Here is a 27,150-nt window from a genome sequence, read left to right as displayed (position 1 = left end):
GCCATAGACCCACGATTCATCTCTGGTTATGAACTTCTTGAAGAAAGTGGTTTGAATTAAATCATTAGCATCTGCAAAACAATGTTCCTTCTGCTCTGGTAGCAGAAGCCACAGAATGAATTTTGCTATGACACGTTTCATGCCAAGATCCTGAGTCAAAATCTCGGACACAGGAGCTTTTGGAATCCCCAGATGAGCTTCTAGTTCTCATACTGTCAGTTGCCGATCTTTGTTGATTGCAGTCCATACACGGTCAACATTCTCAGGTGCTCTGCTTGTTGCAGGCCTTGCAGAAAACGGGTCACTTTCAATGGATTCTCGACCATCTTTGAAGTGTTTGTGCCACACTTTTATTTGCGCTGCATTCATCACATTGTCCCTGAAAGCCTTCTGAATCATCCGAATTGTTCCCACAGAGGAACATTCAAGCTTAACGCAAAATTTGGTGCAGATTCATTGCTTTACTTACTCAGTCATTTTGAATGTGAATGCCTCACAGTACACATGCTCACTCAATGGCGTCTACTGCCCCCACTGAGTAGTACAGTGAAGTCATCGTTGTTCACACATACACATTCCAGTCCACTCTGCTTGGCTGCCAGGTTAAACAGATGTCACACAAACCATTCTCATTATATTAACAATGGCTAGACTTTTTCTGGACAGACCTTGTATATTACCTATTCTAAATTTTAATCTCTCTAAAACTAGAAGAATCAATGGGGTCTACAATTATAATTGACATATAAAGTGATACATAAATGATATCTGTAATTATAATTGAAACGTAATTGGTACAAAAATCCCTCTTTGAAACATAGTAAAATAAATATTATAGGAACTTGTAAATATTCCTTCTTACAGGAAGGTGTTTATAAAATCATAAATCTTTTTCTTTTTTAAGAAAAGTGATGAAATAAATACTAATTTCTGCAATGAAACTCCAGTCATTTATTTAACCACCAAACATTTATTGAGTTTGGTGATCAACATAGTGAAGAGATCCACCTCTAGAACCAGATGGACTTAGGTCAAATTATGGCCAAAGCATGTTTAAGCTATGTGGCCTCGAATAAGATATACAATCTCTCCAAGCCTCAGCAAAATGGAGATATTAATAGTGTCTCACAGAGCTATTGTGAGGATCAGTGGAATGATTTAAGGGATAGCACAATGTTTGGCACATTGATAAATGTCATCTACTAGTATTGCTATTAATTTAAAAGTCTGTTAAACTCCTCTGCTGAGTCACAGTGTTCTGAGGTTTGGTAATGACAATCTTAGAACAATTAAATGGGGAAAATGTTTTGCTTTCATAAAGTGTATAACCTAGTAGAAAAGGACACGATTGTTCTTGCATTTACTAGGTGGTCAGCACCAAACAAGTCCTTAAGAGTTTAAAGATGAATTAAGATGCCTTGCCTGTCCTCGAGTGATTTATTGGGTAGTAAAGTAGTTATCTAATAGTTAAAATCTAATTATAGAAAGTCTATTTGAAGGTAGTGTATGTCCTTAACAAGATAATTTGCCCTGGCTGGTGGCAGTTTGGGGGGAAAGGAGATTTCTTTTCCCTCTAAAGATATATTAATATTAAAGCATCCCTAATCATGGTCTAGTAAAAGATTCCAAGTAAGTAATCCAAAAATGTTTGTTGAATCAAACTGGATTGCATGTCTTTCCTTTCTAACTTGTTGTGAGTTGGAAAACCACAAAGAACCTTAAAAAAAGTAGTTTCCTTTAAAAATCATACTATAGGATCATAAGAAATTTTAAAACATCAAATAGATAGTATCTACTTTCCAATTACATGTTCAAATGTTTCACTCATTGCCAAATATATTATCCTCACATGTTAACTAAGTTGTCCATCATCATTTTGCTATACAGTATCTTTCATCACCAACTGCTGAGTTACTAAAAAAATTCAATTTACCACACAAGGTGAGTTAGGCCCCAAAGATGAATTCTTAGTGATCTTTTACCCAGCTCTAACAATCTTCACCTTTATATGAGAGCAAGAGGAATTGAGAAGGCCTGGTGGCTAAGTTTCTTATTATCAGATGAGAACTAGAGAAATCATGGTGGTTTTCATGGTTCTTACCTTATTGCAAAAAGCAGCAGAGCCAGTACAGGGTTCCTGGTTCCAGTCTAAGGCCACGATCTACCTATGGAATGTTCCTGGCCTCAGTTTCCTTACTGGGAAATAAAGACATCTTTCTTTTAAGTATTTTTGTGAACATGTAAGTAATATATGCATTGATTTCTGCACATCTGGAATAAAACAAAAATTTTAAAGTAACCTACAATCATATCACCCAGAGAGAGCCACTATTAACATCATGAGGAAGAAGAGGGTATAAGCAGACTAAATGGTGATGGAAAAAATATAATCAAGATTATATTAAATTTTTTTAACGCATTTCTCCCTAGAAATGGGAAAAGAGAAAGACAGGAGAGTGTACATATATATATGCACACACACAAATTAGGGATGTGATATAACAGGATGTATAAAAAAATAAACAAATAGAATATTTATTGCTTTATGAAATTAAAACTAGATATGAATGATTCTTAGGAAAATATAAATTACATTAATTGACTCAAAAGTAAACAGCAGAAAACTTGAATAGATCTAGAATCATGAAAAAAAACTGAGAACATTTGCAGAAACTCATTTTCATGATATAGATATCATTACAACCCCATGTTACAGAATGGGGAAACTGGAAAGGCTGCGTGTGAAAGAATGAGCAGAGATGGCACTTCTCAATAGTTGCCATGATTTCAGTAACCATATGCATAGTAGGTCTGGACCACAACAAGAAAATTCTCATACTATGGCAGGGAAGTCATTTAATCATCAGTAACCAGCACCTACTCTGTGCTAGGTGCTGTTCTGGGTGCGGGGGATGCAAAGATGAATAAACACGCTATGGTCCCTGTGTTCAAGAATGTTCTAGTTGAGTCAAGATAGACACATAATTATATAGGCTATACTGCAACATGTTAATTGCTATGTCAGAGGCAGGAAAAAAGTATTGCTAGAGCCCAGAGGAAGGAATGATACCATGGGAGTCTGGGAAGGACTTATACTGAATGCATTGTTTGGGCTGGCTCTGGAAAGACAGGCAGAGAAGGAAGAGAAAGGCATTTCCATGCAAAGGGAACAGCACGTGCAAAGGCAAAATGCTATGCATAATCTCTATGTTGACTTCATTAAATCCTCTCTAAAAACAATGCAAATGGACAGTATGCTGCTTTTGGTAGAAGGCAATAGTCCTGAGTATCATCCTTTCCTTCTTCCATCCTGACAAAAACTTAAAAATGGTAGAGTATTTGGCAGAAATCTACCTTAATCGGTTGTCAGAGATTCTGCCATGCTATGAAGGCTGTCAGTAAAATGTAAAGATGAGGATAAACAATATGTTCGCCTGCCAGCAGGTGGCTGATAATCTGTTCATTCAGTATCAGCGGGGAGCCATGGAAATATGCCATTTATGCAAGCCTATGAGGCTACTGCTCAAAAGAGGAAGCAGGTTTGTAAGAAGCTAAAAAAGTCTTCCTCTAATTTAAACTCTCGAGAGCTATCTGTGTGGCCTCTGCTTATAGACAGAGAATGAAATAAAGCATGGCAGACATTCTGATATGAGTGATCTTAATTTTGACCACTCACCAAAACCTGATTCAGACAGAGACAGGCAGATGAATCTGATACTATACAGAAGGTCACGTGTATGGTAGTTAAGTTGACAGTTTCATATCTCAAAATAGTTGACACTCTGCAGTGTAGGAATTTCACCATCTCACTGAGGCTATGAACTATGTATGGAATTAAGAATTAAGATGCTTTGTTTGTTTTCCCTGAGGTTCTTTCAGTTTGGATTAGAAGAGCTAAAGGAGCAGTTTGGAGGAAGACAACCTGGCTTGAAGGCTTATTTCTTATGGGACTTTGAACAAGTTACTTAGCAACTCTAGCTAATAATACCTACTTCACAAAACTGCTGTAAGGATTAAATGAGATACTTTATGTAAAGTACTGCCACATAAGTGCTCAGTAAATGACAGCCATAATGCTGCTGCTGCTGGCCTTCTACTACTTCTTCTTATTACTATTATTGAGATCCAAGATCTGGACTTTTTCCCAAATAGAATATGAACCTGTAGGGAAAAGAAAAATTTTATTAAGTCTAAATAATTATAAATGGATGAATTATACTATGAATAAAAATATTTTCTGCCCTGGCTGGTATAGCTCAGTGGACTGAGTGCGGGCCTGCAAACCTAAGTATTGCGGTTCGATTCCCAGTCAGGGCACATGCCTGGGTTGCAGGCCAGTTCCTGGCAGGGGACGCATGAGAGGCAACCATACATTGATATTTCTCTCCCTCTCTCCTTCCCTTCCCCTCTAAAGATAAATAACTTAAATCTTTAAAAAATATTTTCTGCTGATAAATTTTATATTTTTCACTGTTATCAATAATCAGACAGAAGCGGATCCTGTTTTAGTTTCCCTTCTTAGTTTATTACATTTATAATGGCTCTATTGTACTCTGAGAATCAAGATACAAGTGTTAACATCTCTGCAAAAGTCTCATTTTACAGCATGCAGTTTTGAAATAATTATATTTTACTGCCTAGTATTCTCAACATACATGGAAAACTGAATGGTTTAAAATCGAGCATCGCTGTATTTTCCAAAGAACCCCACCTTCTCAGAATATGCCCAAAGTAGGACAGCTTTAGTTTTGTCATTTTTTCTTCCAGTGATTTTCAAGATTTAATTTACTTTAGGATCCACATAAAATTAATATTTGTCATGAGGAGAAAAACCAATTTTAAATGTAATCATCTTTATATAGATTACAGAAATATTTTGTTTCCCTTCACTGAGATAATAGCTAAAAATAAATCTTCTAAAGTATATATGAAACGTCTTCTACAAACATCATATGATTTCATTTATATGTAGAATCTAATGAACAAAACAAATGAACACAATGGAAAGAGACTCATAGAGACAGAGAACAGACTGACAGCTGTCAGGGGTGGGGGGTTGGCGCGGGTGAAAAAGGTGAAGGGATTAAGAATAAAAAAGGACGAGGAAGAGGAGAAAACAACCTCATAGATACAACAATATGGTGATTACCAGAGGGAAAGAGGGGTGGAGAGAGGTAGACTAGGGTGGAGGAGGAATGAATGGTGATGGAAGGAGAATTGGCTTTGGGTGTTGAACACACAGTACAACATACAGATGATTATAGAAATGTACACTTGAAAACTATATAATTTTATTAACCAATGCCACCCCAACAAATTCAATAAAGAAGAGTTCTAAAGTATACACTGAGCTTTTGAAAGTTAGTTTTATGAACTAGAAAAAGCAAAGAGTTTTCAGGTTGTAACCCATTTGTGTGGCCCTGCACGTTACCTGCTAAACCTGTTTCTCGTCTCAGAAATGGGGCCATAACTACTAAACCCGTCTGTGTGGTAAGATTTCCACTACAACAACTGTGAAGGAGCCTGGCACACAGTAGGAACGGTCGCAGTCTGCAGAAAAGCTAAATATCCATTAAAATTCCTGGAACCAAGGGAAAAAACCCACTGAATTTTGTGATAAATAATTCCAACTGTTTGGCATAAACTATACTAAAAATTACAGCATTTTATCGGCGTTCTCCACATTAATTATTTAATCCTCACAAGGCTGTGGAATACTTTTTAAAAGCCACCTACGGCTGAGGAAACAAAGGTCTCAGGAGGTTAAGAAACTTCCCAACACCATCCCACACGATGGACAGAAGTTCTGAATTCAGGCTGCCTCTAAAGTCTTACCCACTTCTCCATACCGCCATAATACACGAAATGTCAAACTAAATTCCAAACTCATCTCTTTAGGGCTGCAGTAACAAAACCGAAAACTGCACTACTCGGAGTGAGTATTCTCAAAGAGCTACGTTTAGCATTTCAGACCTAAGCGAGCTGAAAGCCTGTACTGGGGGAAAACAAGTGCAATTCTGACCAATATATTACTCTATCGAGGATTAGTCCGGGATAGTGTCAACGTCCCCCACCTCCTTAATTATAAATTAAGTCCCCCACGTAAGAAGACTGTACTGGGTCTCTGCTGGCAATGCAAAAGAAACAGATGGACAGGGGAGCCCCCCACACCACATTCTAGACTCAATTTAACCTGCTATGAAATGCATTCTGCACTTGACTTTATTTGGTGCGTTTCTCTTCCTGTAGTCTAGTCTTGCTTCTCCCGCATCCTTTAAAGTGCATCGAAATGAACATTACAGAAAACAACAGTCAGGCAGAAGGGGATGGTGGCAGAGGACCCCTAAATCTCAGAATCTGTGGGAAAGTCAAGAAGAAATTCCTGAGTCCTGAACTCGTTCTCCAGGTGTAAAAGAACAAAGGAAAACCCCATTAGCCTAGTTCGCGAGAAATCACGTACGCTCTACAGTGTCCTGGGTACACTCTCATCCGAAACCTCGAGGCAGGCGGCTGAGCACACCAGAAACCCGGCCGGCCTCATTATTTTAGCAGCCTCCCAAGGACCCTACCGACTCCAGCGGCAGAAGGCAGCAGTTAGCCCTTGGAGTCTCCGAAAAGAAACGGACAACCACAGCGTCTCTGGTTGCTAGGAGACCATGCACACCTCCTCCAATCAGCGCACATCTCTTTGCGTCCAATCACAGAAGCGCAAGAGCTGTAGTCGGAGGTGAAGGGTCACGCTGCTTTTAGGCGGCCATTTGTCTTAGAGCTCCGCGATTTGGGCTCGTCTAGGAGTACTCTAGACACGAGAGGCGGGCGAGAGCTGGGTCGCTGGCGAGTAATCTGTAGCCTTTGCTCGTTGTCACGATGGTAAGGAACCTCCGGGGAGCAAGGAAGATCGCTTGAACGGCGCTGCGGGGCCTGCGAGCTGGTTCGCGCGTTTCCCATTCATCAGCGCGAGGCGAAGCGCCGCGCAGGCGGTCCCAGCCCTTTCCTCCCTGCCCAGGGGTTTTGAGATTCCGCTCCTTCCGTTGCCCTGGGCTCCCCGGGAGTGTCCCTGCAGCTTTCCCCTTCTGCTTTGGTTTGAATCTGAGCCCGAGGTGTTCTTGCTGGCTGGGGCCATGGGGTAAAGACAAAGAGGTTTTTCACGTCCCACTTTGAAATGAAAGTGTGCTTTCCTTCCTCGATATTGTGACTGTAGCGCCCAGGCTTTGGAGCATTGGTTTGTTCGTTTAGCAAATATTTATTGAGCGCATGCTACCTGCCAGATACTCTGCTAGGTGGTAGGAATATGAGGTGAAAAGAATGGATGCGGACCCTGGCCTAGGTTAATTCCATCAGGCGTGGGAGACAGACATTAATCAAATAATAACAAATATATAATTGCAGATAATATTAAGTGCTAAGAAGGAAGCAAACAGGATGCTGTGAGGGGGCGAGAGGGTACATTAGAACAGCGATCAGGGGTGGCATCCTTGGAAGGGGAGGGGTGTAACCTGACCTAAATGCAAGGAAATATCGCCCCTTAAAGAACAGAAAGAAGAGAACGTGGGCATTGGCTCTAAGGCTGGAAATAAGGCTCGACCATTGGGAGGAATTAACGGAAAGCCACAGCCTTTTGCAAGAACTGTGGTTATGAGATAGGGTCCGGCAAGACCTCTCAGGCCACATTAGGAGGTCAGGATTCAACTCCACTTGCAGTTTGAAGCCACTGAAGCATTTTAAGCAGGGATGTGACATGATAAAAGTAACAGTAGCCATGTGGGCAATAAGTTGGAGAAATGCAAGAGTGAAAACTGGACACTTCATTAGGAGGTTATTGCCGTAATTTTCGTGCCCTTTGAGATGACTCTGAATAAGTTTATCTTAAAAGGGTTTATTAGCTAAGGTTCTTTGGGCTGATGGGTGAGCAGATGAAAAAAGGGAAAAATGTGAATTTACAGGTGATACTTCTGCTTTGCTGAATAAGTGATTAAGTGATTAGTAATTAAATGATAAGCTCATCTGTAAGGGCACTGCTAAGTCAAGTAAGTCCCAGTTCTAGCTCCTAGAATTCAAGCAAGACTGTCAAGTGTGATCTGCCCCCTCTTCACACAAGCCTGTGTGGGACTTGGACAGCCCTGAATTTGTATGTCCCTGAGATCACCGTGTTGCTCCCTTCTTCCCTCCTGTTACATGTGTAGTCTCTGCCTAGAAGAGCTGTTTTCCCTCCTAGAAATCTCTCTTCCTTAAAATGGAACCATTACTTCAGACAGCTTTTCCTTTTCTCTTAATGCTGGATTGGTTTGGTACCCTTACACCAAAAGAGGGCCATTCTTCGCGTTGCAATAGAATTGTCTATTCGTGTGTGTTCTGCACTTCCTCCTCCCACTGTGAGCTTCTTGAGGACTGGGACTGTCACCTGCATTTTTTTTCACTGCCCTTTCATCGTTTTCTTTATAACCTGGAACAGTGGGTGATGTTTAATAGCTATTTGGTGTTTCTTAAGGGAATAATGAATACTTTTTAAAGTTTTTGTGGTTTGAAGATGAAATTGGCTGACTGGGTATTTAAATTTCTCTGATGCTCTTCAATAAATAAAAGTGAAAATTATGTGAGAGCGAGTCAAGAGTTTGCTTCTTTTGGATACCATAAAATATTGGTGATTTGGTAGCAGAGAGTAGGTGGTGGGTGTGGAACTCTAGAAGTTACTTGAAATTTTTTTGTTTGTTTTTTTGTACAGAGTTTGCCCCTCAACCCCAAACCTTTCCTCAATGGATTAACAGGAAAGCCAGTAATGGTGAAACTTAAGTGGGGAATGGAGTACAAAGGCTATCTGGTATCTGTGGATGGCTATATGAACATGCAGGTAAGCTAAAGGCTTATAAAAATTATTAAATCGTGTTTACTTTTCTTCACCTTAGTCCTCTAAGGTTTAGTGTGACTTATGAGGGTGAAATTATTTAAATTGACAGTTAAAGCAAAAGTTAAGAAAAAATGTCAAGGTCAGGGAGGCAGGTATAGCCATAACAAACTACAAATGAGCTATGGTGTTAAACTAAAACACAGCCACAGATTTGACTCCCAGTCGCTACCAGTAAGAAGAGCTCAGACCTTTGGTTTATAATGCTAGAAGGGAAACATACTCGTTTGCTGAAAAAGAAAAACCTTTCAAGTAGCACATAGCTCTGAAAGAAATTTTTCGAGTGAAATTCTTGTCTTTTAATGAATGCTAAAGGCATGTCATCAGGGTAATTGCATAAAAGCATTTCTTGAGGGAAAAGACATATCAGCATAGTGGATTGATCAAATGACTACATGTTTGTTTTACTTCTGTGTACTTCTGTAGATGTTTCAGCCAAGTTTTTTTAATTGTGATACAGTTTCAAATAACATAAAATTGACCACTTTAACCACTTTCAAGTGTACGACTCCGTGGCATTAAGTACTTTCACACTGTTGTGCAGCCACACCCCTTATCAGTTTCTCGAGTTTTTATCATTCTCAACTGAAACTCTACCCCCTAAAAAGTAACTTCCCCCACTTGCAGCTACTGGAAAATACTAACCTCTCTATCTCTCTATTTTAGGTACCTTATCTAAATGGAATCCTACAGTTTATCCTTTTGGCTTATTTAAATTAACTTAATTTTCAAAGCTCATACCTGATGTAGCATGTATCAGAATTTAATTTCTTTTTAGGGTTGAAGTAATATCCTACTGTATGTTATTTTGATCCATTCTTCTGTTGGTAGACAGTTGAATTGTTTCCATCATTCGACTACTATGAATAATGCAGCAGACATGGCCGCACAAACACCTGCTAGGATCTCAGCTTCCAGCTGTTTTGGGTACATACCCAAAAATGGAATTGCTGGGTCACACAGTCATTGTTTATTACTTGAGGAACTGCCATACTGTTTTCCACCTGAACAGATGATGCGCAGGTCCCCCAAATTTTTGTAGACTGTGGTTTGCACCTGGAAAATTCCCCAAGTAGGAATCATTTGCCATGTCCATAGAAAAGTTGGAAAGAACACATCCCACATACTGAAAGTGTTCCAGATAGTGGTGATGGTTATACAATTTTTAAAGCACTGACTTGTATACTTTTATACACTTAAAAGTGAATTTTATGTTACAGAAATTGTATTAGTGGAAGAACTGAATAAAGACTGCTACTGAATATTTGGTTTTAAAAGTAATGTAACTTCCTAGTGAGCTTGCCAGGTTTGAAACGTACCCCAGGGACCACACAGATGATGCCTTTGAGTTTGTTCACTCATTGTGTGCCTGGCCCTGTCAATACCCACTGATCAAAACAAAGTCCCTGCCCTCAAGCAGTTGGCTGTAATGGTGGGAGATGGTAACAGAGTGTGATGTGGTATCAGGTAAAGATAGGTGCCCTGGAGAAAAAGAAGGGGAACAGAGCGACAGAGTGTGCAGTCTTAGCTAGATTAGCCCAGGAGAGCCTCTCTGAGGGAGTGAGTTGAGACAGAGACCAGAACAGCCAACAGCTGCACAGTTGCTGAAAAGTGAGAGCAGCTGGAGGGAGAACGTTCCACTTTGAGGGCAATAGCCAGAGCAAAGGATTTGTGGAAGGAACTTGGTTGGTATGTTCAAGGCACAGCAAGAAGGCCAAAGCAGAATGAATTAGGGAAATGATGGTAGAAAGGTTGCAGGTGTAGTCAAAGAAGGCCTTTTCAGTGATAGTGAGGACCGTTTGCCAAAAATTGCTTTTAAAGAAATCAGTTGATAGTAATACATTATTTCCGAGAGTTGTTACATACAAAACTAATTGTCTCAACAAACGTATTCAGATAAAACCTGTCCGGTATAGGAGGTTATTTTTGTTCTCTGTACGAGAGGGAATAATAACGAGTAGCAGTATCAATTCATTAACACTTTTTACATGCCTTACCGCACAGCCTCTATATGCCCTGTTTTTCCTCCACGTTGCCACTTGCCCAGCTAACAAAGGAAAACTTCCCTCACCTTTCTTTCCTGCTCATGTCTTTTGTGAGTCTCAGCACAGATTATGATCTTTAACAAATTAAAATTAGAGTTTGTTACCTGTATGTAGAAGGAAGGCTAAACATTTTTATGAAAATTAGAAGTAATATAGTTCCCTAACTGTAAATGTTACTTTTTAAAAACTTTTAAATGTCTCACACTTAGTTGAAACATGAAGGCTTTCATCAAACTTTAAGTCTCTAAAAGATCCCCTTTATAAACAAACGTTTATCACATAATAGTGTGTAACCCACCAACCACAATTCAGTAAGGAAAATGTTGAGTTTAAATATTTATGAATGAATTTCAAATCCCAATTCCTAAGGTGTTTTGGGTCAAAAATTTTTAATGAGTTCTGCTTTTAAAGTATAATTTGACACAGTTATTTGGTTTTAGGTGTACAGCATAGCGATGTTGTCTATGTATATTTTACAGGGTGAAATCACAGTGAGTTCAGGAAACAGCTGTCACTGTGCAGTTACTATGATATTGACTGTATTCTTTGTCCTATATATATTATATCGCTGTGATTTATTTATTTAGTAACTGAAGTGTGTAGGGTTACTCTTCATTGTTTAACCTTCTTTTAAGAACTTTATTTTCCTGTTTGTTAGCAGATAGATTTTTTAAAATTTTTCAAAGATTTTATTTATGTATTTATTTTTAGAGAGAGGTTAAGGGAGGGAGTAAGAAGCAGAGAAACATCGATCAGTTGCTTCTTAGACACCCCCAGCCAGGGACCTGGCCTGCAATCCAGGCATGTGCCCTGACTGAGAATCGAACCAGCCACCTCTCAGTTTGTGGGGCAATGCCTGACCCACTGAGCCACACCAGTCAGGGCTAAAAATTTCTTACTCAGTTCTTTGGTTTGGTTGGTGACTAATATAAAAGTATTTTAGTTATAACTTTGTGCACCCATTGGGTTCCTCAGTATGATACTACAATATAAAGTTATTCTAAGGAAAGTTCTGCTTCTAAAAAACTGAATTTTTGGAAAACTTCTTAATCAGCTTATTCATAAATTGGGAGGCTGCCTTCCTTGACACATTGTTTTAATGTCTATTAGAAAGAAATATTACACAAGTGAGATTATTAAAATTACGTTGAAACAAACTTTATTATATAGTAGCTCTACATCCATCAATGTTAACTTTACAAAATACTTATATGAAACCAAAAGTACTACAACAGTAATAGAAAACTAATCTTACATTAATTACAGAAAAATATGAATTATTGGTATAGAATAGTCTCAGTTAAGTTCTCTCACCAGTATTTAGTGTGTTTTACTGTTTTTCTTTTGTATTATTAATATATTTTCTTTTTATTTAAAGCTTGCAAACACAGAAGAATACATAGATGGAGCATTGTCTGGACACCTGGGTGAAGTTTTAATAAGGTAAAAAAACGGAGTTACTGGTTAGCATTAGAAAGACCCATATAAGTGAACAAGTTTAGTGCCTCACTGTTCACAATTACTTTAAAATCGCTATTAATTTAACTTAACATTCTAAAACTGTACTTCAGGAATCTTTGAAATTGCTAAATTTGTTACAGATTTAAATATTTTGGAGCTGTTCATCCTTAAGATTTTTTTTTTGTATTAGTATTAAACTTTTTAGATCTTAGCTTTAACTTTTTTTAGTGGTTTTAATTGTAGGAGCTTGGTTTTGAATTTTAGTTGGATCTGGCTGCTGTTAGGGACTTTGGTGAATGCTCATTTCCCAGAACTATATACCTCCAAATTTTAGCCATCATTTCCTTTGAAAGGTTATAGAGATACCATTTATAACTACCACATGGTGAAAAAAAATAATGCCGTGTACTTTTTAACAAATCAATGGTAAAAACATTTTTTTAAATAAGAGAAGAAAAAAATGCTATAATGAAAGTTTAGTATTTTATATTTTTGTAATGAATATAATCTAGTAATTGTGAATCATATATGGTATCCTGTTGGAACAACAAAATGGACTGTTTTTCTCTTTACAGATGTAATAATGTCCTTTATATCAGGGGTGTTGAAGAAGAGGAAGAAGATGGGGAGATGAGAGAATAGCATCTTTTGGGGGAATTTTTTTATATTTGTTTCTAGATAATAAAATATATGCTTGTTTTTCAACTTGACTTGTGAACTATTTGTATTCAGATATTTACATGCAAAACTCAAATGTTGAAACATTTGAAAGATTATCTACGAAAGTAATACCCTAAAAGCCACCCAGCTTTGCTCGAATTGGTTTTCTTTAGTAAACTCAATACTCTTATTTTTATCTATAAAGGAAAGTTATTTATATGCCTTATAAATGTTTACAAAGGTGAATCTCAGCCCTTTTCTTGTAATTATATATTAACAGACCTTTTAAAAGCAACTGTTTTTTTTTAGTTATTTTGAGCCATTTTTGACATGTATAAAGTTAAATGTTTTCCTAGACTTAACATATAATAATGTATTATTTTAGTAGACAAATTACATGTAAGCTTAATAGTATACACATATTATAGCTAAAACGAAACATCACCTGAAAGTTGCTTACAGATATAGAGCACAACAAATTGTGAACTGATATGTAGGCTGAAGACATGGTTGGTTCACTTAAGAGAATGAAGTTTCTGAATAGTATTGCTTAATGTGAATTACAAATCATTCCCATAGTTATGTTCTGAGAATATAACCTAGTGGTTTTCATTTGCATTTTAAACTCCTCAGAAACCCTTCACATGTTTTAGAGTTGTACATTATTAAAATGTATACTCCACATACTCCACAGTGATGAAATGTATACTATGAACTTTCCTGTAGATTGGTTGGGAAAAATAGATCATTTAAAGTCTCATGTTGTCAGAGAATGCCACTATTGCAATTTAGTGGCCATTCAGTGTATAGTTACATCAGTAAAGTAACTTTGGATGTGTATTCCCAACTGGGACAGCTCAAAGTATAGCTCTAAAATGTTTAGAATAATATCTAGGCCATGGGTAATAAAAGCCTTCAACAAAAGGAAATAACTTCCATTTCCAATCCTGTAACCTTCAGAACAACAGCATGTCTTTCTCAAATTGGTTAGGCCAGCACATGGCACAGAGTAGTGCCATTACTGTGAACCCAAATCTGTACAATGTGCTTAAACATTGTGCTGCTGTCTTACTGCTCCTATTCAAGTGAAAAAATACTCCTCCTCTATTGATCTTGTTGTTGTAGCCTGGACTAAAAGTAGTTCTTGTTTGTTACCAGATGGAGGTTTTGAACGATAGACAAGTCGTCTTCCCAGCTGAAACAAAAGAAAAAATACTTAGTATTCTTTAGCATAGTCTTTTTCTATTGAAGTATAAGGAAAATACTAATTAACTTCATTTTTTCCTGGGAATAATATGGTTTGAAATAGTAAATAGTCGGTTACAAGGGGATTGATCATTTGATGGATGTCCAACGTGGTGGACAAAACTAACAAGTGGAGGGCCGTAGTGTGCAGAAGTCAAAGCAGTTGGGTTTTACGGGAAGTGGGGGAGGTTTAAGGTAAAGTTGTTGTCTTAGACATGGTCAGAAAGAACCATGTTTGAAGCCACAATTCACTTCTCTGTGTCATAGATAGTTTTTCTTCCATTGGTTAGAAGAGATCCCTTTCTTCTGAGTACCAGTTGACCAGCATTTAAAAATCCTGTTCATTTTTGAATAAAAACTTGAGAAAACCATGTACTATCTTAAACACTAGTAATTCTGTGTGTTGCCACCAGAACAGGCTTAGGGAAATCCTTGGTTTCACACCTATTCATTCTCTCTGGAGCATATACTCAAGTATATCTTATCAATTATATTTGTCTTTTAGTCTTTTCCCTATAATCTTTTTTGTTTAGCTTTTACATCTGAGTTTGTGTCAATTAAATAGATGGAAAAAATCTATTGTTACATATTATACTGGAGGTGAGATTTGATGGGACATGTCCATTGTGTCCCAACAGGGGCATTATCTCGTTGTGAGACTGTCCCTTGCATTGCAGAATGTTTGACATTCCTAACCTCAGTGAACTGAATAACAGTGCCTATTCCCCCTGATTATACCAACAGAATGTCCTTGGGGGGGACCGTGACCCCTGAATTTCTTGTCTAAAATCAGAGTTTATTTTCACTGTCACTGATGTCCTTTGATAACTTTCATTATTACTGTCTGAAGTGTTGATGGGAGGAGACTACTTGGGGTGTTGAACACACAATTCAATATACAGGTAATGTATTGTGGAACTGTGCACCTGAAACCTATATAATTTTATTAACCAGTGTCACTCCAATAAATTCAATAAAAAGGAAAAAAAACTAAGAAATTTACAGTGAAGAAGTGTTCCAGCTGGGTAAGAACTATCACAGGTTTTCATATATTGTCAACTTATTGGATCACTGTTTTACTTTGAATTTTAGTTTTCATTGTCTTTTTCAGTCTATTCAATAAACATTTGTTGAGTGTCCACTGTGTGCCAGGCATTGGAGATGCAAAGGTCATAAAACTCATTCATGGTCTAGGAGAGAGATATTTAAGAATAACCACTTCAACGTTGTGGGTTTAGTGAAGAGTATATGCATGTGAGCACCGATGAGTGGTTAATTCTCCCTCGGGAAGAAGAGGGAAGTCACATGTTCATAGGAGGAGTCGAACTAGAGAAGTGTGGGCACTCTTTCAGATGAAATGCTTATTTAAACAAGAGAATGTAAAGTAATCATTGCTTTTTGACATACATATTTATAATTACCATATTTCGGAACTTTTTTCAAGTGCCTCAACAGGCTGGCAGTGAGGTGCACAAATAAGCATTCACTGTGGGTTAGCTTCTGGTCCTGACTCATCTTCCGAATCTGAAGTGACGCTGAGTTATGTATCATTGCAACTTAAGCTATAATCTCACTGTTTTTCTCTGGGTTCACTAGCTCCAATTGTCAAGTGAAAGGAGCAAGGTTCATAGCTATCACTTGTAAGATGAACATACACACATGCATAGGCTGTTTCTAGGACTGGGGTGAAACCGTTAGCAGTTGTGGCCTCCAGGGAGGGGAGCGGAGGAGAACTAAATTTTCACTGAATACTCTCTCATATCGTTTCAACTTTGAAACATATGCTTGTACTACCTATTCAAAAAATTAGTCTTTAAAATTCTCTGATTTCGTGAACCTGGAGTGAAAGAAAAAGGAGGGGACAAGTTTCTTTTACTAAAAAGAAGGCCTCATGGAGAACGGTTACCCAATAATTTGAATTATTCTAAAAATAACAAGGAACCAGAGAGAGACCAGTTGAAGCTGTGAGCCAGAAAGATTTCACTGACCTTTAGCCTGGATAAATTAGATGAATTAGACCACTTGTTTTAATACCATAGATGCACACACATGTGGCCGGACCTACTGATAACAAATCACAAACCTTTTTCTTTGGTTGTGCTACTGCTCTTTCCAGGGCAGCTCTCAGCCTTTCTTCTTGGTGTCTTTGTTTTTCTTTCATTTTCTCTTCACGCAACCTATGCAGAGGGAAAAGGTTCTAACTATAAATCACAAAAAAGACCTAAACAGTATTAATATTTGATAATGAACTATCAAAAATATTACAAGGTCTCCCTTAAGGTTCAGTGACATTACTAATTCATCTTCACACGTAGCTCTGGCTTGTGACTATTGGGGCCAAAGCCCGACAGCACATCCCAATTGTGTTGAAATGGGAAGAAGTTGCGTGTCACTGTTTTGGAAGAAGTAAAAATCCCTGTCTTGGTTTAAAGCAGCACCTCAGCCAAGCCTTCTCACCACTCACGTTTCAACACTTCACAGCTCCTCTGTGCCTCAGCCCCTTGAATTAGTTTCCAGTTATCCTCACCCCCCGTAAACCTTCATTACTGAAATATACAGAAGGGATCACGCATATAGTTCAACAAATTACCACAAATGTGTATTTCCCCATTAATCTTTTCAGATGGGACTCTCAACTTAAGACTGACCAATGCAGTTTGTCTTGTTTCCTTTAGGGCTGTTGTGAGGGTAAAATTAGATGAGATGGACCTAGGCAGTCTGTGTTCCAGGACCTGGTGGGGAATACGCATTCACTAGGTGATAGCTATTTTATGGGCCTTTAATTTTAAGTGTACATTTATCAGATATTTTTAATGCAGGATTAGTATTATGTTAGATGCTTCCGAACCATGGGAAAAATCAACTAAAATTCTCTTGATAAGAAAAATTAACAATTGGAATTAGATTCATGTGTCACTAACTGAAAATAAGTTGTTATTACCCTTGGATGACAATTTATTTTCTACTGTAAAAACATGTGTGTCATTATGTAATTAGTCACAGGTCATGTTATGGAAGGAGTCATCTTTCATGTATAATTTTTTAAAATTTGCTTTATGTTTGATATAATTCCATCAGGGTCACCTTAATATATTCTGGACTTCATTTTTATGTGGGGGAATCAATATCCCCCCTATACCAGTAATACAGTAAGCAATAACAAAATATCTAATATTAGTGGCTAATATTTGAGTACTTACAGTGTGCCAAATATGCTTTATTGCTTTTACATAGATCATTTAATTTAATCCTCACAACAGCACTACAAGTCATGATTGCCATTATTACTGCCATTTGAAAGATAAACTGAAATGTAAGAGATTATTTGGCTTGCCTAACGTCACAAAAGTTGTCAAGGTGGAGCCTGGATTGAACTCAGGTAGTTTAGCTCTCATGCACATACTCCTGGCCATAGTACTAGTCTGCCTCCCAACATTGCTATAATATGAACATTATTCCACTTACTAGTTAGCATTCTCTACATGCCACGTTATACTAGGGATATCATATATAATATTCATTGCCTCAAAGGTAGTGTATAACTTGGTATGGGAATTATTTGTAGATTGGTGCATTCTGAAAGTTCCCAAGCTAGGCAAGGATGTGGGTTTTGGGGGCGGGGCAAATTCCAGGGCTGTAATCCTCACGAGATTGTCTTGAGGATTGGAGGAATTGGTGTGTAAATGTGGTGCGTGGAAGTGCTGGGAGTTAGGCACAGAGGAAAACTTTCATTGCGTGGCTCTTCAAACAGTTCTTTCATAGATTGAGTCTCCCTGCAGTTTTCCAACGAAGGGCTTCTGATCTATATGCCTTGGGATTTTTCATCACAAGTACCATTCTTCCACATGATAGCTCCTCAAAAATGTTCATATAAATAGTGAATGTTCACCCTGAAAACTCACTTTTCCAGGCTAAAAGGACCCCTTAATCATCCCAAACTAGGTTAGTTGGTAAACTTTCTGGTCACCCAGTTCCCTTCCTTCACAGTGCTCACATTGGTAGTGGCACGTTCTTTATTTTATAAGAACGGGTGATGAGTGTCTCTGCACTAAATCATGGCTCTCCGGGGAGGGCAGGGCTGGCTTTGGTTCCCCCCACTGTGTCTGTGTGGTCATCCTTGCCATGTAAGAGAGAGCTTGCTAAATGTGGAATTCAGGAAAAAAAACAGCTACTCATAAAGTCATTCACTGCACTTATATAAGATATTGTACTTTTGCCGTCGTTCTTTCTGTTTTATCCTCTCAATTGCCTCCACATTCTCTTTGGGAATGGTTTCAATGAGATCACTCAGTTCCACCAGGCGAGACTCTATCTTTACTAGCTTTTGGACTGCGTTGAGGCTGCCAACCTCACCATCTCCGATGCAGACTTTGTACACTTGATTAATTTTTTTACTAAGAGAGTCTATCAGTTTTTCCTGAGGCGAGAAGAAAAGGAGAACAGGAAACAACCTCTCGTCACTATTTGCTTGGTCAATAAATGTCAAGTTCTGTTTTATTGTATTATAGTGAAAAGGGCTTTTTATATATGCTACCAAAAGTTTTTTTGTTTAAAAGAACTTCGATGCTACATAGAACAGTGAGAAAAATGCAGCAATGATATTTATAACAGTTTATAGTCAGATCGTTGCTATAGTAACAACTTGGCTTATTTTCTTTAAAGCCTGTTCAATCTAGGCCTAAAAAGTAATTATAATTGTAATCTTTTTGCTTGAATGTGTCTGTGCATCTGATTCCCTAAGCATTTAAGTAGAGGCAACATACACATTTTACATCCTATTTTGTTACTCCAGTACATCCTTGCAACACAGCTGTGAGCTCCTTTTTATTTTTATTTTTCGCACTTACTAGTCTAATAGCTAAAACTGTATAATCATCCTGTATGATAGTTTTTGCACGCATGCCTAATCTTCCTTTCTAGACTGTCAGCGCCTGAGGGGCAGGAGCTATTTCTTAGGTTGACATTTATATCTAAAAACCGCACCTTGCTCATAACTGTACACTTAATAAATGTTTGCTGAATAAATGAATGCATTCTGTTAGAATTAAAGAAAAGTTACAAGCAAACAGATTCCCAGGCTGACCTATAAAAGCCTGCAGAGAAGTTTAAGTTTCACTCGCTCCATTGGGAACCCACTGCAGTGTTCTAGTCTGTTAAAAACAGAGGCCTAGGCCAAACCTGCCGATCCCTGTACCTGGCTACTGCTCCATTTTAACTGGTGGTAGAACTGCTGGAGCTTGAAGATAACGTGTTTCGGGACCAAAATAAAACTGGCATCATTTTTCTTCAGTCTGTACTCGGCATTCGTAGTTAAGAGGATCTCAATAAAGTCCTGGGCCAATTTAATCGCTTTCCAGGGAGATTTCAGCCCCATTGCCTTCTGCTCGAGAAGATGAGAATCACCATGAAGCCAAGGACAAGTAACACTCAAGACAGATGTGACTCCTGGAGTCATGGGACTCCTTCCGGAGCCACCAGTAGTTACAAGATGTTACCCAGAGTTTACTTCCAGCAGCTCGTCTCCCACCTCCTACTTTCACCACCTTTTCCATGGGCCTGTTCACCATAAAGGGGCCTGTTCACCCTTTTTCTCTCTACAGTAATACTTACTGTATTTTCTGATTATATTAAAAGTAAGCTTTTTAAGAAAACTTGAAGTGTGAAATAATATAAAAGTAAAAAAAAAAAAAGCAAGTCCTACTTGCCGAAAAGCTCCTTTTTCCCTCACCATGTCTAAATAACATTTATTATATTTCCCATTTATATTAACCACACATTCCTTTAGAAATCTTTAGAAATACAGAAAAATATACAAGAAAAAAGTAACCCATCAAGGGGCTGAAATGTACTTAGGACATGAAAAACAATATTGCTGCAATGTGAGTCATTTTTTAAAACTGCAAGGAAGTCTGGTTCTGAGAAAAAGCAACTTTAATATGGGAATGGTTAGTTGATGGAAATTTCTGAAGGAGACCTGGAACACTTCAACATTTTGGAGATGGATGTGCAGTATCTTAAGTTCCTCCTGTCAAGCAAGAGAGGAAAAGACAAAGAGAAGAGTTTTCTTAAGGTACGAACAGCATGAGAAATAGGATTAGGGAATGAGGTGAAAGAAAATACCAAGAAAAAGAGATTGAGGGCCTGGATCAACCTAGAAGGGCAAAAAAAGATACAATACAGGCCTACTGATGACGGAAGCCAAGCGTCAGTCCAATCCCTAGGTCTGCCACCAGATGGCAGGCGGGGCCCAGAGCACCTCCAAGGAGTGGCTAGGAGGGGCGGGATTTAGTGCCTATTTCTGTCGTACAGTGGGGCAGGGTTTGGGAAGACTAAATAAATACCCAGATAAGAACTTCAGATACCTTCCAACAGAATGGTAAGTGATCTGACCAGAGCAATGTTTACAAGGAATAACTTATCAAAATTGGATAGGAATGAGGAGATGTCTGGATGTCATTTCAAGTTGCAACTCAAGGATTCTGTATTCTAATCCATGTCACATTCTATACTTTGTGTTTAATATAAACAACTCCCCCAACTGAACTGGATTGGCTCCCGGGAGGAAGGAAAATTAAACCAAAGAGGAATACATTCTGCAAACTGAGCAATAGAATAGCTTACATTCCATTTCATGTCCAATGAAAATGAAAAAACAGCTGCTACACAAGCATGGATGAATCTCAAACAGCGTTGAGACAAAGGAGCCAGGTGGGCCAGACATATTACACGATTCCATTTATATGAAGTTCAAAAGCATAAAATCCGACTGATGGTGGGAAAGGTGAGGGTAGTGGTCACCTTCAGGGGAGGATGCTAGTAATGGTCTCCTCCCTGAGGAAATTCTGTGAGAGATATATTTATGATTTGTGCACTTTTCAGTATTCCATTATACCTGAATTTAAAATTTTGTTATAAAAGTAATATTAAATCAATGAAAAATGTTTTAGAGGATCAGGTACAATTAGGAGTGTGGAAGTTTTGAAAGAATCAAATTTATAGTTATCATAGCTCCAAATAACTGATAATTTTGTGAATATCAAAATTAGGTACAACTATGTTTATTTACTCATAAAGGATTATGTTTTGCACATGTTGAGACCTAAAAGTATGGGAGTAGGCAAGCAAGAACGTTCTAAGAAAAGAATGCTTTTCTCCTGCCAATTTTTCTGCTCTCCTTCCCTTTCCACCCCGAATTGTACGTTAGAGTGTGATACTTGGAGGCCAAAACTACCTGCAACCAAAATCTCATGGATAGTCTTTTAGAAGTAAATTTCAGATAAACTGTACCTTCTTTGTTCAGGTTACCTTGAAGTTTCAGAGTATTGAAAATGCTGCTTGAAAAAAAAAAAGAAAATGCTGCTTTTTAAAATAGCTACCCTAACCTTGGACGAAAGGGGCTTGGTGTGAGGGAGGGGGGAAATATCACACTATCTTAATCTTTAATGTCAAGCGGCTTCAGAATTAAACAGAACTGAAGGATGGGAGCAACCCAGGGCTCCATCAACAGATGAATGGATAAATGTGGTAAATAGAGTATTTTTCAGCTATAAAAGGAATTCTGGCACATGTTACAACATGGATGAACCTTGAAAACATGCTAAGTGAAATAAGCCAGACACAAAAGCACAACTATTGTATGATGTAACTTATATACGGTACCTAAAATAGGCAAGTTTAGAGAGAAAGAAAGCAGAGATTTATCAGAGGCTGGAAAGAAAGAGGGATGGGGAAATACGGTTTTGTGGGTACAGAGTTTCTATTTGGGAATGATGAAAAATTCTGTCAATAGATAGTGGTGATAGTTACACAACATTGTGAATATACTTAATGCCACTGAATTGGACGCTTAAAATGGTTAAGTGGTAAATTTTATGTTATGCATATTTTACCACCATGAAAACAATGGTTAAAAAAAAACAGCATCGAAGAATCAAAAGATAGCTGTCATCACACTTCCTGCTCTAGCAGGGCACAGCTCTGTCCCCTCCTGACTGGGGGGGGGGGGGCTGTACCGCCCCAGGAAGTGTGTGTGTGGAAAGGGGAGCTTTTTGTGACCCTGCTCGCCTATGGATAGGGAAGCGCCGTCATCCGATAATACAGTTCCCCCAAATCTCCTGCTTGAAGATCAAGTTCATAACCATAAATGTGATGTTAACCTCACATATTAGCATGAATTTTCATTTTATTTGGGATTTTTACAAGAAAACCAATGTTTGCTGGAGTTGTGGGTCTAGAAACCTAATCATTCATTCAACAAACATTTATTGAGCACCTAGTTTAGGGACACTAAACTTAGCTAAGAAGGGTAAGAAGTCCCTGCCCTCAAGGGGTTTGCATCCAGCTGAGAGAAACTGATGTGCAAATCAATGAATACATTAGTGTGTGTTACAGGGGCTCCGATTATGAACCATCCATGCAGGACCAAGGAGGCCAAGACCTCTTATAAGCTCATTGTTGGTCAAATATTCCATTCAGTGTTGATTCAGAGTCTCTTAATTATTTGCTCCTTAATTACTATCCAAATGATCAGAGGCAGTGAGCTACTTCAATATGTATACACTCTCACTAGAAGAAAATGTATTTATAGAGGGAAAAATTCAACATCATACTTTGTAATAATTAGAGCAACATTTTAAGAGAACCTCGATGCCAATTTGAATGCTTTCTATCTACCATGTAAACTGACTTATGTACAGACAAGATCATTCCAAGCTGGTTTTCTGCCTTTGTCATCAGCTTGGGACTTGTGATTTCCTTTCATCCTCCTGCCCCAACACTTGGTATGCAGGGAGTGCACATCGTCATCGCGAGCCAAATAAAATTACCATGGGCAAAAAAGGCTTACCTGGGCTTCTGAATTAAATTCTCCAAAATTAAACAGCCTGGACCTTAATTCCAGTTCCGCTGCTTTTTCCTCTTCTCTCAGACAGTTGGCCTTAAGCATTTCCTTGTGCTCTAAAAGAAACTCTATGTTGCTATTTCTATGGCAAAAGAAGAAAGAAACGCTTCTCTGTAATGTGTGGTGTGGTGAGATAAACCATCAGTCAGGAGCTTCAACACTCCTTCCGGATCGTGCGTTAGCATCCTGTAACTAGCAAGCCAAATCTGAGGCTAAGACATAGCCAAAGTACATGCAACTTTTCAGGTTCAAGTGAGAAGGAAGCAGTCTGTTTATAACTGCCATGAGGAAGCAGTCTTCCTCTCTACTATTGTCATTTTGAGGTCCTCCATCCCTGCTGCCCCCCATGGAGGGGAACAAAGCTGAGGTGTTGAGAGCTCAGGGTGTGAGATCCGATTTGTTCGTGTTCTCAAACATCTGGGGAGCCAGGGCTACAAACAGACTCCTGGATCTATCTGAATCTATAAGATTCTATCTGAATCTCTAGGGGAGACTCCCTCCCCTAGAGATTCAGATAGAGATCTGGAGGTAGAATCTGACGCAGACCCCCTTTTCCTGCCCAGCCATTCCCAGCCCCAAATCATATCAATCATATCGTCAGGGGTAAGGGGCCAATAGCTGTGAGGACTGGGAAGGGGAGACATGGACTAAAGGGATACATTAGTGGTAACAGGGCTGTGAGATGGTTTTTAGGATCCTAACTTCTAAACAAGTTAGTTTGTTCCAAAGTGTAATGTAGTTTGACATACTATTTAAAAAGATTGCTGTCTTCTGGCCCAGCAACTGTTTGGAAAAAGGTTCTATACGTTTTTATGGTGGGTATATATAAAGATCTGTTCTCTGTGACTTGAAGCTGTTTTCCAAAACAGTAATAATACACAGTTTTACAACAGGACTTTTGTGAGTCATCAAAGCCAGCGTCCTTCCCCTGACAGAAATCCCTTCCCATCGAGGCGCTAACATATTGGCGTGTGTATTACAGAATGACAACACGGGTAAGCCGTTTTGCTGAGGACAGTCACAGCTGAGGAAGATGCACTTGCGAGCATTATCTTTGGAAATGTGATTTGATTGGCCAGATGATTGGGTACAACTTGTAGGGAACAAAAATTAAGGCGGTAGGGGACACATCGGTTCTTTTTAATCTTTTGTTATAGTTAGCTAGGAAAATATTTTGACAAATGAAGGGAAGTAGGGACTAAAACTAAAGCCAGTCTATTCTGTGTAAATATTCAACTCTGTACACTCCACAGTGGAAACTATGAATACAATTTTCACCCTAAATAGAGACCACGAGAAAGGACTGCACATGAATACGTAGGATTTTTGTCTCTGGTTAGAAATTGCTTAATAGAATAAACCTTGTTTTTAATGACTTACATTTTATCCTGTATGAGTTTCTCTCTTTTATTCACATCTTCAAGATTCTCATCTACATCCTGAGAATATTGGACCAAAGTAAGATTCTGCTCTTCCAACTCTTGGAGGACTTGAAGCAGCTCTTCTGGTTCTTTGAAATAAAGCTCTGGCTCCTAATCAATCAATAATGAAAAATATAGTTTAGAAATATGCTGTCTATATACATGGGAATTCTCTAGAAAAATATGTTCTGGAATATGATTCTGTTTACAAAGGAGAGATGGGTAGAGAATGGCAAAGGAGTCGATTTCCACATGAGAGCTGGCCCTCAGGGAGAGGATATTGAGGTGTTGCGGGGAGATGAAAGGTGTTGGGTGAAGAGAAGAGGGTGAGGAAAAGAGAAAAGCAAGAATGGCCAGAAGAGGCAAGGGAGAAGAAATAGTAGGAAGATAAAGATGGGGTGAAGTGAAAGTCATCTTTTTCCCACATTTAGTCATTTTATATTTCCAAAATTTTGGGAATAAGTATGTTTTATTTTAAGTAAATTTAATTTTTGAAAAGATAGATATTTATACACCCATATTAATCATATTTTCTATAGCCAAGGGGTGGAAACATGTCAATGTCTCTCCATGAATGAATGAATAAAGAAAATTGATGGGGGCGGTGGGAAGAAGGGGAAGGACCAAGAACACGTATAAAGAACTCATGGACAAAGACAACTGCGGGGGGGGGGGGGCAGGAGAGGATTGAATGTGGGAGGTGGGGGGAGGGGAGGGCAGGGGAGAGTAATGGGGGGAAAATGAGGACAACTGTAACCAAGCAACAATAAAAAAAAAAAGAAATGTGGTATATTCATACAATGGACTATTAACCTTAAAAAGAAGGAAATCTTACAACATGGATGAACCTGGAAGACATGCTAAGTGAACCCAGTCACAAAAAGTCTAATAGTGCACGATTCTACTTTTATGAGGTCTGTAAAGTAATCAAACAGAACAGCGGTTGCCAGGGTCTGGGGGGATCGGGGAGCTGCCCAGTGAGGGGGAGTCTCAGCCGCACAAGATGAGAAGGCACAGAGGCCTGTCGCCCCGCAGTCAGCGCCACTGGGCCGTACAATGAGAAACGGTTAAGGCGGTAAATCTTATGTTATGGTTTTTTACTATAATTTAAAGGGATGGGTAAGGTATATTTTATATACATATTTTATATAATAATGGATGGTGTTTTTAAGGGTTTTGGGGGTTTTTTTAGATCTTTTGAGTTTCTACAGTTGTATTTAGGGCAGGGTTAGCTCAAAGGCAGTCCTGTAGCTGTGAAGGGCTGTTTGCTCCAAGGTCAATCTACCTGACAGTTCAGCTGCTCAGTATGTCTGAAGCCTCGATAAAATGATGGGCAGTCAGGTCGGGAAGTGGCTGCTTCTTACAGGACGACTGTCATATACATCCCCTAAATTATCACCTATTTATAGACACTTTTCATAAAATATCTGATGACAAAGTTGAACTGCATGTATAATTGGGGAATAGTATCAAAATTGTATTTTCTCCTGGAAAGTTGTGGAATATTTGGAGTAGGGAATTTTAACTTCAAAAGAAAAAAATGCGTCAAGAAACATAACATGTTTACCAGATCGTAGTCCAACTCCTCATCTAAACTGTCTTCCGAACTTACACTTGCAGATCTGCTGTGAAAGAAAAGGAAAATACCTGATTTCTGAGCCATTTTCTGTCCACAGACTTGCTTTCACTCCTAAATCTTCCTTGGAAACCAACTATAACATAGTTTGTTTTCAATAGCCCGTTTAGCCTTTTAAGGACCTTATTTCAGGAATCCATGGATTCCATGACTTTGTTAAGGGGAAGCAGACTCACCCAGACAAGGCTGATGTACAAACCAGGAGACCATGACAAAGGGCTGCACCTCACAATGCCTGGGATTTGAGGTGCATCAACAGAGTAAGGTCATTTGTCTTAAAAAACACATGACAACCCACATTGCCACATCCATTCTATACATTTTCAATCTTCTTGAAAAACTGTATGTGCCCTAGTGCTCAAAACAAAGCTTGTACCCTGAGTAATAAAACATTTGTGGTTTTTTTAAAGAACATATTTTCATTAAAAATATCTTCCAAAGAGGAAATGTTGGCCAGGGTATGGGTGATAAGATGCATGCTTGAACAATTACATGGCTTGCAAAGGGGCTCTGCAAAAATTCTTTAAGAAGGATATATTGAAAATGATGGGAACGTAGAGAAGCTGGAACTTGGTATTTCTCAATCAGGTCGCATTCATAGATAACATGGGTCAAGAATTTAACATATCTTTTTAGCAGACATAATTCAACCTCTAACAAGATTTAACATAATTCCTATCATAATACCAGCAAGATTTTTTTGTTGATATAGATGAGACTATTCTAAAATTTATATGGAAAGACAAAGGAACTAGAGTAGTTAACGTAATTTTGAAAAGGGGGAATAATGTAAGAAGAATCGGTCTACCTAATGCCGAGAACACAGCTGTAGTAGTCGGGGCCGTGTGGTGCCAGCAGAGGCCAATGGACAGAACAGAAAA

General features: G+C 38.6%; 2 protein-coding genes across 2 annotated transcripts in view; one reads left to right on the top strand and one right to left on the bottom strand.

Annotated features, from left to right (window-relative positions):
* Positions 1 to 6,734: 6,734 nt before the first annotated feature.
* On the top strand, positions 6,735 to 13,113 carry SNRPF (small nuclear ribonucleoprotein polypeptide F). Its single transcript, XM_037160708.2, has 4 exons — positions 6,735 to 6,870; positions 8,723 to 8,848; positions 12,326 to 12,390; positions 12,984 to 13,113. Exons 1-4 carry the CDS (start codon positions 6,868 to 6,870, stop codon positions 13,048 to 13,050), a joined length of 261 nt encoding a protein of 86 aa, XP_037016603.1. The 5' UTR covers positions 6,735 to 6,867; the 3' UTR covers positions 13,051 to 13,113.
* A 58-nt stretch (positions 13,114 to 13,171) lies between these two features.
* CCDC38 (coiled-coil domain containing 38) overlaps positions 13,172 to 27,150 on the bottom strand; it is a 40,194-nt gene continuing 26,215 nt past the window's right edge. The window contains exons 11-16 of the mRNA XM_053661650.1: positions 26,201 to 26,258; positions 24,593 to 24,744; positions 23,159 to 23,294; positions 18,525 to 18,730; positions 16,397 to 16,490; positions 13,172 to 14,263 (exon numbers count right to left, since the gene is read on the bottom strand). Of these exons, the coding sequence (XP_053517625.1) occupies positions 14,150 to 14,263; positions 16,397 to 16,490; positions 18,525 to 18,730; positions 23,159 to 23,294; positions 24,593 to 24,744; positions 26,201 to 26,258 (760 nt within the window). The 3' untranslated portion in view covers positions 13,172 to 14,149. The remainder of the gene's footprint in view (positions 14,264 to 16,396; positions 16,491 to 18,524; positions 18,731 to 23,158; positions 23,295 to 24,592; positions 24,745 to 26,200; positions 26,259 to 27,150) is intronic.

This window comes from Artibeus jamaicensis, unplaced genomic scaffold (assembly GCF_021234435.1).
Source record: "Artibeus jamaicensis isolate MK-2021 breed Jamaican fruit bat unplaced genomic scaffold, CSHL_Jam_final contig_233, whole genome shotgun sequence".
NCBI lineage: Eukaryota > Metazoa > Chordata > Mammalia > Chiroptera > Phyllostomidae > Artibeus > Artibeus jamaicensis.
Note: the sequence above shows the minus strand (reverse complement) of the source record. Positions and strands in the feature narration are given on the sequence as shown.

Bases quoted from the DNA above. Each gene is read 5' to 3' on its own strand.
- SNRPF (XM_037160708.2), top strand. The intron at 8,849-12,325 runs GTAAGCTAAAGG...TTTTATTTAAAG, and splicing joins ATGGCTATATGAACATGCAG to CTTGCAAACACAGAAGAATA. The intron at 12,391-12,983 runs GTAAAAAAACGG...TTCTCTTTACAG, and splicing joins CTGGGTGAAGTTTTAATAAG to ATGTAATAATGTCCTTTATA.